Source organism: Ips typographus, linkage group LG6, assembly GCF_016097725.1.
Source record: "Ips typographus isolate SLU linkage group LG6, UJ_Ityp_2.0, whole genome shotgun sequence".
Lineage (NCBI taxonomy): Eukaryota > Metazoa > Arthropoda > Insecta > Coleoptera > Curculionidae > Ips > Ips typographus.
In genome coordinates, this window is record NC_138427.1 from 10,030,441 (window position 1) to 10,043,997 (window position 13,557).

At 36.4% G+C, this 13,557-nt stretch overlaps 2 protein-coding genes across 2 annotated transcripts; one reads left to right on the plus strand and one right to left on the minus strand.

Moving 5' to 3' along the window:
- Window positions 1-132: 132 nt before the first annotated feature.
- LOC145731010 (lipase member H-like) lies at window positions 133-5,160 on the minus strand. The gene is made up of 7 exons (XM_081982573.1): window positions 4,999-5,160; window positions 4,347-4,458; window positions 2,566-2,714; window positions 1,667-1,915; window positions 671-895; window positions 458-623; window positions 133-406 (listed from the first exon to the last, which is right to left on the minus strand). The coding sequence occupies exons 1-7, from the start codon at window positions 5,045-5,047 to the stop codon at window positions 349-351; spliced, it is 1,008 nt and encodes a 335-aa protein (XP_081838699.1). The 5' UTR covers window positions 5,048-5,160; the 3' UTR covers window positions 133-348.
- Window positions 5,161-6,145: 985 nt separating this feature from the next.
- LOC145730989 (transcription elongation regulator 1) lies at window positions 6,146-13,533 on the plus strand. The gene is made up of 18 exons (XM_081982532.1): window positions 6,146-6,515; window positions 7,546-7,712; window positions 8,057-8,238; window positions 8,292-8,420; window positions 8,472-8,589; window positions 8,641-8,874; window positions 8,983-9,168; window positions 9,223-9,514; window positions 9,572-9,837; window positions 9,890-10,094; window positions 10,147-10,299; window positions 10,359-10,509; window positions 11,775-12,023; window positions 12,091-12,252; window positions 12,307-12,453; window positions 12,517-12,807; window positions 12,868-13,037; window positions 13,097-13,533. The coding sequence occupies exons 1-18, from the start codon at window positions 6,361-6,363 to the stop codon at window positions 13,221-13,223; spliced, it is 3,384 nt and encodes a 1,127-aa protein (XP_081838658.1). The 5' UTR covers window positions 6,146-6,360; the 3' UTR covers window positions 13,224-13,533.
- The last annotated feature ends 24 nt before the right edge of the window (window positions 13,534-13,557 follow it).

The following is a 13,557-nucleotide window of genomic DNA, read 5'->3' on the forward strand; positions in this document are numbered from 1 at the left end:
AACCCAAAACACAGACTTACCTTAACCGACAAGAGCTACATCAATAACAGCATCAAACTGTACAACTCCCTGCCCAATGAACTAAAAACTTGGTATTTTGGATTGGTAAAATAATACAACAAACACACAGACTAATACAAAAAACTTTATGGTAACATAATACTAATCATATAAATTTTATGTAATATAATACAAAATGTACAATAATTTCTTATTAAATGGTCTTAGGAAGTAACAGAAAACATAGTGTGCTAAAGGAACTAAATAAGGAAAATAAGCTTACACGTAAACATAATACAGTGAAGTAAGTAAAACTAAATAATCTAAGACCTCAAATTTATATTTTAGTTAGGTTTTTGAGTAAGGTGACTCCGGATTGGTTCTAATATAAAAATTACCTCGCGCCCTGAAAAAAACAATTTTACATATAATTCAATGGGTGTTAAATCACGCTTACCGGGGGTCCACGTAAAGCCCCATAGGTGTGGTAAAGGAATTTTCTTGGTTGCACGCGCCTTTTTCGTAGTCTCCCCAACTTTCGCAGTTTACCGCACCTTGGAAAGCATGCGGATCTACTACAGACTCTCCGAAAAATTGATAGGACCTCCAATGACTACAAAAAGCTACCACAGAAGAATAATTTACGTTCTACCATACAAAACCAACTAACCATATTCTAGTAAAGCATCTGGGTTTCTTCTTTTCACTTCCTTAAAATTACATCCGGGTTGTGGCGCAATGCCTCGATTGGGCCAAAAGTCCACGTGACCAATTTGACGTGGGTACCCAAAAATTCCGGCGTCGGTGTGAATGACGTCGACGAATTCGGCGTCGCCGGCGTCCAATTTCAGACTTTTAGGCCATTTCGTAAAAAGTGGTCCGGCAGGATCCAACCCTACGATGATCGACTGTTTTTATGTATTATTTAGAAGGTGAAATAAAAATTTGACTAAAAACCCCGCTTACACACACATATCCTAGCAGGAAGCATTGGAACGTTCAAAATAGCTATATCTATCGGTCGCAGAAAAATTGATCTGCTTAAAACTTTAAAGAGGGTCGTCTGTAATGGAATAGATTACTTTGCGGAAAAATAATGTTTTTTCCCTCAAAGACACATTTTCCCCTTTATACGTAAAAGCTCTGATGGGTTGCAATCCTTTCAGGATTGAGTGTCTCGTGTAGGGATTTAAGGAAGGTTTAAGCTTGATTTTTGACTTGCTTTGCACGACAATCAAAATCCTTGTTAAAAACTCTAAATCCAGTTTTACATACACAAATCTCATGCTTTTAGGAAACATAATATTTAAAGCTTGCCATTCAATATAATATTACTTTAAAGCAGTTCATTTAGTGAAACGAAATATTTCGAATCAGTTTATAAAAGCTAATTAAAATAAAATTGCATTCTCAAGCTATTTAACTATATTTAAGTCGTTTGATGAAAAACTAAGTGCTTCTAAAAGCTAAATGAACTGAATTGAAACTAACTGTATTTTTCATTAAGGAATTCAGTTTGATTTTAACTTAACCAAGTTCAAAAGTGTAGCTTTTGTATTATAGAATATTTAAATGAAATTAAAATGACAAACAAGTCTGTTATGTCATCACAATTTTGTTTGATTTTCGGTTTAGTTGTTTTTTTAACCATAAATCATGAACTAACCAGTAATTCGACGAATTCTTCCACTTTTCACATTTTGTCCGCAAACTCCAGCCATTTGCGCCCCTAAACTGAGCCCGGCCAAATGCAAACTGGGTAGATAGAGTCCTCGAGATACTAAATAATCGATGAATTGGGCAGAGTACTCGCCTACCACTCTAGTATTTTGAGCCGCTGTGTAGTACCAAGGACCTGCTTCCAATCTGGGTGCATTCAGCAGAATTATATTGTGATCACCCCGTCTAGTGTAGGCTACAAGAAAAAAATAGAATAAGAAGAATTTAGTTTTAGTTTTTTAGACATATTTTAGTTGTAAAACACTTGCAAAATTTGGCCATAGGGCAATTCAAATTTCTAAATGTAATTAAATAATTAAAACCCCAAGAATTCGTGCATATTATACACAGTTTCAACACATAAACTGTCCCGGCTATATCTTATACATGAGATCACTAAATTGTGTAATACAAAAAGTATGTAACGTGTATATCGGCCTATATATTGAAAGCACTTTTCTTCAATTGTAAAATGTTAATTACACGGTTATTAAACATGTAATATCTAATATATTATGTTATTAAAGATTTTCTATGTCAAGAACGGTCAATGTCGGCCAACTTTCGCTCAGATGCATATTATGCGGTTTGTAAGACTCGCTTTTGTTGGTAGAGGTAGGTCAGTACCAAACATTTCTGTCTAAAAAAATCAATTTTTGTCATTTACAATTCTAACTGATACCAGTCTAAACCAACGCCCAATGGATACTGATACTAGCAATATTTGAAAGTAGGTTTTGACTTTTTCGCTGGTCTTACGACACTATATTTGCAGAAATGTTGATTATACACATTTCGTGAAAGGCGTCAGAAATAATTTATTAACTATTATTATTTAAAACTTACCGGTTCGTATGTAGGTGGCCGGAATCAACTGGTAGGATTCGAAAAAAGCGTGGAAGAAAAATATTGTTGGTTCTGAAAAGTTGAAATGAGAGTTGGCTAAAGCCTCGTCATCATCTATCCTCAAAGGTGTGGGCATTAAAGGATTGTGCCTGTGGAAACAATGACTTACGTATCAAAGCTGTAAGTACCTGACCTACATTAAATTCTAATGTGCTTTAGGGCAAATTAGAACCAGAGGCTATTAAGCCAAATAGCCAAAAAAAAATCATAAATGATAATTTGTTCTACTTTTAATATTAACTTTCAAACAAATTTATCTAATGATATAAAACTAATTATGGTAGGTCAAGGCTTTTCAATCATGCACAATCAATAACGCACTGATACAAATCAAATGACACATTTGCCTTGATTATGCCAAACAACTCATATTTGCATGTTTGTTTTGTAGCTCCGCACCCAAAACATTTTTGTTTTTTCGAGTTATGTACGTTTAATTCGTTCACTCTCTAAATTATTAACAGCAAAATGCCAGTCAACAATAATTGCTATTGGAAAACTTAATTGTCTCGTTGAAAGTTTACTCAATTAAAAGCTACCGGGTTTACTGTCATAATTCGACCCTAACATTTCTTTTTCACTGGCAATTAGAATGTGACCTTTCCTAGTGAGTATTTTTCACTGCTAACCCTATTCAGAGCCTATAATGGCGGTTGTAGGTTTGGCATTCATAACATAATATCCTATAGAAGCCTTATAATGGAAGTTCTAACTACTGTAAAAGGAATAGGAAAGTGCATTTTACAAATTTGTATACCAAGGAAGAAAAAAGAGTTTTTTCAAATTATATTTGTATCAGACTCAATCAAATTCGATTATTGTTGGTCGTTCTAATTTAAGTAGACAATTTTAAGCTAAAATTAGCTATTCCTTGAACAATGGTCACGTGACTGTAAAAACCCACAAGCTAAAAACTGTTTTGTAATCAAATTTAAAATACAAAAAGTAAATCCTGTAAACTGCTAGTCACTTGAAAAAATGGCGCCAAAAGACTAAATTTAACTAAGAATCAATTTTTAACATTTTTGTATCAAAAACTCTGCACCGTGCAAAAGAGTCATGTGACATTTTGAAGCTCAAAATGCTTTCAAACAAGAATTGAAAATTTAGCTTAAAAATCGCTTTTGAAACCTGTCAAAAATCACGTGATCCTTAAAATTTCGTTTCAACGCTGGAAATTTGGCAAATTAAAGTTGGACAGCTGCAAAAGCTGGAATCGTAAGAGACACGTCATGTGACTTTGATCACACTTTGCAACACTGCAACAATGGTCACACTATGACTCTTTCTCAATTATGACGTAAAATAATAAAAAAATTGTTTAAGCTTAGTGTTAAAATTATTATAAACAAGATAATACCCAATAGTCACGTGACCTTAGAAGGCCAATTACTTGCAAGCTTGAAACCTTAATTTTAAAAATGGAAGCTCAAATTTTCTGAACTAGTCCATGAATTTAATTTTAACATAAAACTATAATTTCAGGTACTTTTGGGGGTAAAAACATGCTGACAACATTTAACTTAAATTTAAGCTGCCTGTTTTAATATTCTCCTAATTTGATTAATAAATATAGGACGTCTCTAAATCATTATAATGCTCAAAAGTGGTTAGAATATCTTATTCCAAAAATCCAAGCCAATCACAGATAATTAAATTAGATACAAAACACCAGTAAAACGCTAATTAAAACATGTTTGTAAAACTCTATAATTACTAACCTCGTATAGAGCTGAAACGAAATATCCCGTACCGGATCGATATGATGACATTTGTTTTTGTTAATTGGATAGAGTTGCAGATTGGCATTGTCCAATGAGATACTGGGTGGCCCTAAATACGAAAAAAAAGTGTATCTGGAATTATATAGAGTTGCTCAATAATCGTAACATCTTCGTAATAGCAAAATTCATTATGCATGAGGAAGTGTTAGTTTCGTACAGGTTCCCATCGAGGATGCAATAATGGGAAATTGAAACACAATGATCAGTGATGCATGGAAAAGGTGTTAAATTGCAATTACTGGTAATTTACACATTTTTAATATACATAATAGTAATTTAATATGCAGAATGTATTGCACTTTTGGGTCAAAGAACTAAAAGCAGATAATGCTTAAATATTTTTAAAGAGATGAGTGTATTTTGATGATTTGCTTAAATAACTATAACCCACGTTTGATGATAAAGCGCATCATTACCAACTGAAATATTAATTATAGTTAAATTAAATTTAATGAGATAAATTGGAAAGTAAACACAAAATCACCTCTTACACAATTCTCATGTATTAACGTGCCACCGGGTCACAGTAACCGAATCATTAAGGGAAAGTACCTGAGACCAGAAAAATGAAAAAAAGTGCGGTACTTACCAGGCAGCGCACCTAACAAACACACAAACATATAATCTGAGACACCCATAATGTGCAGTACTAGAGTGGAAATTGACCCGGCCAATTCCCTCTAACATTTTGCCTAGTCTAGATAGACATTCGGCTATAAGTGCACTCGGGGCAGGGGTTTTGATCGTAAAAACTACCGCCTTTTTTTCGGGTACGACCAAGTACTCAATAGCGCAACTATTAGCCAAACAGAAGAAGCAAAAGTGATTAGATTCATGGTCGATACTATCGACATTGAAAGTTATCATTGTGCATTATCATGCGGTTTGGTGCAGACAATTAAGGGCGTATATTTGGTTTTGATTCTCATTCATCCTTTTGTTGCTCGATTATACGGAAGCAAAACAAAAACCATTAGCCTTCTACGCATTTTTAAAACGAGAGAAAATTTTGTTATGTAAGTTAACAAGAAAATTTGAGTTGAAATTTTAAAATTTAGTTTTAAAGTTCAAATTTGTCATCAAACCATCCAACTCTATGATACCTAAAATTTTTTTCTACTTTGAAAATTTTAACACAACAAACTCTTTCACCAACTCGTCCATTTACAAATACCCTTTTTTTAGTTTATTATATTTTTTTAAGTAACTCTAACAGTTCTCACATGGTCACTTTATGCAGATGACATTAAAAGTCATGTGATTTTGTCACTTTTTTTTTTCGCCACTTAAAAGTAATAGAAGCTGAAGAAAAAAAACTGTTTGTTCTCTGCTTTCATCTTTCATCTTCAGCTTCAGTATTTTTATTTTTTTTTGTTGTATGCGTGATATGTAAAAAAAACTCAAGATCGTTTTCTAAGTAGTATTAATCGATATAAAAACGAAAGGTGTTTCACACTTAAATAATCACGAATTTCACGGATTAATACTGCATTTAACCTACATTATTAACCCAATTAAAAGTATTTATTTAGAAATTGTTTGAGTATTGTAAAAACGATAGCAGAAAAATTGTTTTTTTTTCTGGGTTCCCAAGAGTATCAGAGTTTTTGAGTTGAGAAAAAAAAATTATTAGGGCAGTAGTTTCTAGAACTCGAGTAATACATGGCAACAGTGTTTGTGAAGCGACAACACCTGATTATGTCAACTTGCCAACTGCCTATTTTGCCAGCTGCCAGCGGAATAAAAATGGATGCCGTAAATGTCATTAGTGGCTTGCTTGTTTCTTGAATCTTGAGAGTTTCCGCATCCCAGAGTTTCGTGCTGTTTGTAGCGTACATTTTTTCAAATAAATTTCCCATTTTAACTAGAAACAGCGAGTAAATTAGTATCGAAACTACCAATTTTTGAGTACACAGCCTGTAAAGATCGGACCGGACGTTTTACTAACGTAATGACGGACCCCGAAAGTAATGAAATGGAGGTGGCCGAAAGCACCGGCGAGGACACTGCACCACCGGAGTCTCAGGAGAATTTCGATGGGGATGATGTCGGATACGAAGACGACGGCTCCAACGAGGCCAATGAAAAGAAAAAAAGCAGATTTAGGTAAATAAAGATATGTCTGATAACTTTATGTATTGTGGTAATTTGTGTGGTTAGGAAATATGCATAATAAGTTTCCTTTGCATGGTTTTATTATTTGTAGATTACAACTGATTATTGTCATCTATTAATTCTAAAATAACCTATGCAAACTAATAATTGAATTGTTAGGGTAGGTTTGGTTATATTTGGATTGGTAGGAATAGTCCTACCATTTAGTTTGCAGGTCTTTGACCAACCTACAAGTCCATTGGATAATCCTAGTTTTTTGTTATTTTGGTGCAACTTCAATTGAAAGTTGCACCAATTTTTTATTAGCATTCCTACAAATTGCACAAGAAATAACCTATTTGAAATCTAATATGTTTGTTCTGTTGTTATTTCAACTGCAATTTCAGTTTGTTTAGAAGTGATAACTCCACTAAAACATTCATGTTTTTGAAGTAAAGTTGCTCTTTAGACAAATCTCTTCATAATATAGAACCTTACATCTGACCATTGTTTATTTGTTTAATAAATGAAGAGTATAAGAGATAATATGTCAGAGTCAGAAGGAACATTTTTGTGGGAATAGGTAAAAGCAAATTGACAGATTCAGATTAATTACCACATTAATATAAGGAAAAGGTTTTAAGATTTGAGGTTGTAACTACCTTTTCATACCCTATATGTTGCAAAGCCCCCACAAATGCAAAAATTAAAACTACTCTACACTACAAATACTTTTTTATCCAAAAATCAAATGACAAGAACTTTTTTTTTACATATTTTTTTGTACTGAAAATGAAAATTTCAGTTTTCATCAAAATACAAAACAATGGTGAGTAAACAAAATACTTACGGTTTTATATAAACCAAAAAAAACTTAATAGTTGAATAATAACAAATCAAAAAACAGTTTGCTATTAAAATGACTCAAATAAACTATACCACCCTAAAATTTCATAGAACTGTAAGGTGGCACTTTCTCACAATTTGTGTCAAAAGCTGAAATATTTTTCTCACTTCACATATATACATATTATTCTTTCAGTAATAGATGGTCATCAGTCCCGCCGCCAGGTGGCCCTCCAAATGACGGCGCCGCGCCGCCTAGATTCCGTGGCAGAGGTTTTGGACCACCACCAGGTATGTTTAGAGGGGGTCGTGGCGGACCTCCACCATTATTTAGAGGAGGACCACCTCCGAGAGGCCCGCCAGGTGAGTGAGAGTGAACACAAACATGTGATATCTCTAGACCAAAATTGTTTTAGTTTTGTCTTTCAGTTGCATCAGTCAGATTATTAGTTCAATTTTGTTTCTAGTGTGGTATTATTTGTTTATGTTTTCCTGCTTGCCAAAGACTCCAATATTTAGTTTAATTTAAGATTTAATAATACATTTACACTTACACTTCTGATAATTTACTGTAAAGCCATTTCTAATTTGTACTTAAATATTATTCAGTAAGGTATGGAAATAATCAAATAATTAAAAGTGAAATTGTGCAGTAATGACGTTTTTTCCTACTTGATTAATTTTCGAATAAATATCGGTTGTTCTAGGATTTAATGGGCCTCCCCCAAATTTTGGAGAGGGTGGACCAAATTGGGGACCACCTGGCCCTAGAGGTCCACCACCTCATATGGGTGGCCAGCCTCCTTTTGGGCCCCCAATGGGTGGCCCTCCAAGTGGACCACCTCCAGGGGCTGGAGGTTATGGGGAACCACCTGTAAAGCCCAATGATGTAATATAATTTTGATACGTTTTTTCCATTTTTAAAATTGATTTCAACTGTAGATTGGTAGTTTGGAAGATTTATGGGTTGAAACTAAGGCGGCTGAAGGAAAGTCCTATTTCTATAATGCTAGAACTAGAGAAACGACGTGGACTAAGCCTGAAGGTCCCAACGTTAAAGTTATCACTCAAGTAAGTGTTTTCATTGTTGTGCTTTTATTTGTCTTACGTTTGACTGAACAGGAACAAGTTGAAGCCATGGCCCAAGCGGCAAGTACGAATACCCAGCCGCAAAATACGTCAACGGCTGCTCAGGCCGCTCTAGCCCAAGCCAGTGTTACTAATAAACCTGAAGCTAAAGGTAAACTAGTCTTTTCAATTATTTGACAATTTTTTGACGTAAGAATGTTAGAAGTAGAAGAACCGAAGCTGGAACAGCTAAACAAGATGCCTATGGTGCCGCCTATGCAAGGACCACCTCCGGGGATGATGGGGCCACCGCCTGGAATGAACTTTGGTCCGCCCCCTGGCGGATTTCCGCCATTTGGTATGCCGCCCTTTGGGATGCCGCCACCAGGTCAAGGTCCTCCCGGATGGTTGCCCCCAGGTGCACCTTGGGGCATTCCTCCTGCCTTTTTGCCACCAGGTATGCAAAATTATCTTATTGAAGTTATATATCTCTTAAGTTTTGAATCTTTAATGTATGGCTGCTGAGTTTTATTCTTTGCGGTCCTAAATGACGTATTTGTTTTAGTGAGTATTCCCAGCGCTCAACCCGCAATCACTGAAGCAGAAATACTTTCAAAAATAGATCCTGATATAATTGAAAAAGCTAGGGAATGGACGGAGCACAAAGCTCCCGATGGACGGCCCTATTATCACCACACCCAAAAAGGAGAGTCAGTTTGGGAAAAACCCCAAATTTTAAAAGAATTTGAAAGTAAGTTTTTTTATTAGTGCATCGCGAGTTGAAAGTGACATTAATAATTTTTAGGTGCTAAATTAGCCGCCTCTCAAGGCATAGCTTCAAAACCGAAAGTTGAAACTCCTCTGCCAGCTTTCCTAGAGTCAGGTAAGAGTTCGTCTAGTTCGCAAATGTCGAACGGCGACATGGCAAAACAGGAGCCGCAAACGCAGAAAGACAAGGAGTCCGAAGCCAAGGAGAAACTGGAGAAGCTCCAGGACGAGATCAGAAAAAAGAAGGAGGACGAAGAAAAGGAGAAGGAGAAAAAGGCTCAGGACAAGTCGCGACCCGTTTCCAGCACTCCTGTGCCTGGCACGCCCTGGTAAATATTTTCTTTTTACCAGTTTTAGTCAATTTATTTTTTAACTTGTACTTGAAGGTGCGTTGTTTGGACGGGAGACGGTCGCGTCTTTTTCTACAATCCGTCGTCGAGGACATCGGTATGGGAGCGGCCTGAGGAATTGGTAAAGCGTGCTGACGTGGACAAGATGGTAGCCACTCAGCCTGAAGCTTTGGCTTCTGATAAGGCTAAAGTTGCAGAAATTGCTAACAAAACGCCGGCAAAAACTAAACGGTCGTCCGATGATAGTGAGAGTGAAAACGACACTCCCGCTAAAAAGCCTAAGTCAGACGCAGATCCTACGAGTAAGTTTTTTTCGTTTTCTTTGTCAATAATCTAGACATTATTATTTTAAAGGCTCCAACGGAACTCCAACGCCGAACAAAAAGGTCGATATTGGTAAGGAAGCGGCTATAGAAGCTGAAGTTCGTGCCGCTAAAGAGCGGGCGGTCATTCCGCTCGAAAATAGGATTAAACTTTTTAAGGAAATGTTAGCGGAAAAACAGGTTTCTGCTTTTAGCACGTGGGAGAAGGAGCTCCATAAAATCGTGTTTGACTCTAGGTGAGTTACACTCTACAATAAAATATCAACTGAATGTAATATTCTCTTGTAGATACCTGTTGCTGACGTCAAAAGAACGTAAGCAAGTCTTTGAGAAGTACGTGAAGGAACGAGCCGAGGAGGAGCGCAGAGAAAAACGAAACAAACTGCGCGAGAAAAAGGAGGCGTTCAAAAAGCTGCTTACTGAAGCTCACTTGCACGGAAAGTGCGTTAATGCATTAATTATGAATTTTTTGGGGTAATTTTAACACAAAATGATTGTAGGTCTTCATTCAGCGACTTTGCCCAAAAGTATGCAAGGGACGAGCGCTTTAAAGGCGTGGATAAGATGCGCGAAAGAGAAAGCCTCTTTAACGAGTATCTGATTGAGGTGCGTAGAAAGGAGAAGGAGGAAAAGTTCCAGAAACGCGAAGCGGTAAGTTGTATTAGTTGGTTCTTTATATTATACGTTATGGACGTTCTTTATATTATATAATGTTTGTGGTAAAATACTGAATTTTGTTGTTGAAGAACTCTTAAAATTTACATTGTTGTCTTTTACCACAAATATGCAAGTATTGCATATTATGTGATTTTTGATGATTTGCATTTCCCGTATTTGTGTTATTCTATTAGCCGCACGCTAGTAGATTTATTTAGGTGAATATTGCTGTTGAGTATAAACAGCCGTTGTTGGTAGGTATGTATTTCATTACAGGTTTTGCCTTCATCACAGAGTGGCATACTGTCAATTTTTGACAATGGTTGTACATACAGGGTGATCACTAAACTCCAAATTAGGTGTTCACTCTGTATAGCTTTGCCACTTTATTTGAAGTAGACGGAAACAGCACGCTCGACGAATCTTCAATTATGGATGTAGCTGGGACTTTAAGCGGTCCCGTTCAACTAGAACTGTGAAAGCAACTAACCACCATGCTGGACACATTCTTCAGGGTCTAGCAACATTTAAGCTTCTTGTTGAAAGAGGTCGACAACATATTTATAGAACTTAACTCTAAGTTTTCCAGCTTGACCTGATCGAAATTCTAAAATTGATAGTGTTCTTTAGCATCACTTAGACTGCGTGGTTGGTGTCGCTGCCGCTTGATGTCGATAACACTCAAAGTGTCCACTGAACCGCAGCCGGTCGACATACTCGCACTGTCAAAATTGTCGAACGTGGTCACTCGGAGCTTATTTTTCTTGACGGTACTTAAATATACATTTAAGCCAGTCTTCAACAATATGTAATTTGGGCAATGGTTCGTATTATTGACCTGTAAAGATATTTTTATTTTAGTTTTTAATTATTAAACAAAGAAAAAATATCTATGCAGGATTGAAGAAAAACTGTATAAAATAAAACAAAGCCCTAATTGTTTTGTAAACTTATAGGTTTAAATAGTGCCACCATGTGTGTATTATGTGCTAATAAAACTTTCTTTTCAGATTGTCATGAAGTTGTTAATTAATTTATTTTTCAGAGTTTGATATTTAGTGCTGGGAAGTACTAATTATGAGTTTTATTTCAGGTTATTCTAATTACATTTTTTCCAGGTTTAATAAACTTTTTTCCAGCTTTTTACTGTTAACATTGGTGGCATATTCACGACTTTTCATTTTTCTCTAAACTCATTAGCGAGTAGATGAGCTGTGGCTCTCCTTCAATGATTTTAATTCGCTCACCCCGATTTACAGGTGAAAAAAGATTTTATGGCAATGCTTCGCGAACATTCCGACATCGACCGGCATTCTCATTGGTCGGACGTCAAGCGCAAAATCGACTCGGATGCACGCTACAAGGCCGTCGATTCGCACGGTATGCGGGAGGACTGGTTTAGGGAATATTGTAGAATCCTGAAGGAGGAAAAGAGACGGCGCAAAGACGAGAAGGAAAGATCCAAAACGAAGGAGAAGCGCAAGAAGAAGGACAAAGACAAGAAGGAGGTAAGTTTGATTGTTACACTAGCTAGGATTGTTTAATAGTGTATGGTAATCTATAATCTATTTGTAGGATAAACGAGACAAAGACAAGGATGACAAAGAGTCCAAGGACAAAGACTCTAAAGACGAGGCTGATGATGAGACAAAGGACGAAAGTAAAGCAGAAGAAGCTTCAGACAAGGAGGGCGAAGAGGCTGAAGCCGAAGGCGAAAACGAATCAGACAATGATAAGGTTAGTTGCAGCGTTGCAGCTTTAATTCTAAATTATTTAAATGTCTGTCTGCAGGCTAAAGAGGAACGGGAAAAAGAGCGTCAAGCTAAGACAGAAGCTAGCTTGAAACGGCGCGAAGAAGAGGTGCAACGCACTTTAGCCACTCACATGCGTGACAGAGATAAAGAACGGGAACAGCATAAGAGGGATGAAGCCAGGCAGGTGAGTTTCAGTCTTATTGCCAGTTTGAAACCAGTGCTTACTGTATAAAGTTTATTTTTTTAGCACTTTAATGCACTGTTAGTCGATCTGGTGCGCAATACAGAACTGACCTGGAAAGAAGTGAAGAGGATCCTTAAAAAGGATCACAGATGGGACCTAGCCGACTCACTTTCCCGCGAAGAAAAAGAGAAATTGTTCAATGAGCATGTCGAAACGTTGATGAAGAAGAAACGTCAAAGTTTCCGTGAAATGTTGGACGACATTGCTGACGTCAGTTTGGTCAGTAATTGGAAAGACGTGAAAAAGTTGATTAGGGACGATCCGCGCTACACCAAATTTGCGTCGAGTGAACGGGTAAGTTGAAAGTTGGACAATTTGTTTCTGTCGATTTATTCATTTTTTTTATTATTGAAGTGTGAACGAGAATTTAAAGATTACCTGAAGGACAAGCTCATAACTGCAAAAACACAGTTTAAAGAACTATTGCAGGAGACCAAATTGATTACCCATAAGTCTTTAACGCTCTTAAGAGAGAATCAAAATCATATGCAGGAAATCGAAGACATTCTGAAAAACGATAAACGGTAGGTTAAGGCGTTAAATTCTATTGTAATCATTGTATGATTGATGAAAAAATTCGTAGTTTTTTGGTGTTGGATCACATTCCCCAAGAAAGGACGCAACTAGTCTTGAATTACTTGGAAGAGCTGGATAGAAGAGGACCGCCGCCACCTCCGACCGCCACTGAACCCAATAGACGGGCTAAGTAATGTTTTGTGTAGTGTTTGAGCCGCGATTCAGAACCTTCATAGTGACATTAATATTAATTATTCAGGTTAGGAATACGTCACAGTTCAGTCGCTCATAACTCCTCAAGTTTGCTGTTTATACTATTATTATTTTCGTTTTAAAGACTCGAGTTAGGAGTGATTGAAACTAAAATTACCCAGCACACTAAAAATGTGCATTCTGGTAGGTTGGTTTGAAGCCAACAAGTTATAGTACAGAATGATTATTTTAATATGATTTACTGCTGAAGTACTTTTCAAATATAAGTAACATTAAATGAGCAACCATAAACGCTGTTTTATTTTTCGAACGTAC

Bases quoted from the DNA above. Each gene is read 5' to 3' on its own strand.
- LOC145731010 (XM_081982573.1), bottom strand. From the start codon at position 5,047: ATGGGTGTCTCAGATTATATGTTTGTGTGTTTGTTAGGTGCGCTGCCT. The intron at 2,715-4,346 runs GTTAGTAATTAT...TTGTTTCCACAG, and splicing joins TCGTTTCAGCTCTATACGAG to GCACAATCCTTTAATGCCCA. The intron at 1,916-2,565 runs GTAAGTTTTAAA...TTTTTCTTGTAG, and splicing joins GGCCACCTACATACGAACCG to CCTACACTAGACGGGGTGAT.
- LOC145730989 (XM_081982532.1), top strand. From the start codon at position 6,361: ATGACGGACCCCGAAAGTAATGAAATGGAGGTGGCCGAAAGCACCGGC. The intron at 8,239-8,291 runs GTAATATAATTT...TTTCAACTGTAG, and splicing joins CACCTGTAAAGCCCAATGAT to ATTGGTAGTTTGGAAGATTT. The intron at 12,454-12,516 runs GTGAGTTTCAGT...TTATTTTTTTAG, and splicing joins AGAGGGATGAAGCCAGGCAG to CACTTTAATGCACTGTTAGT.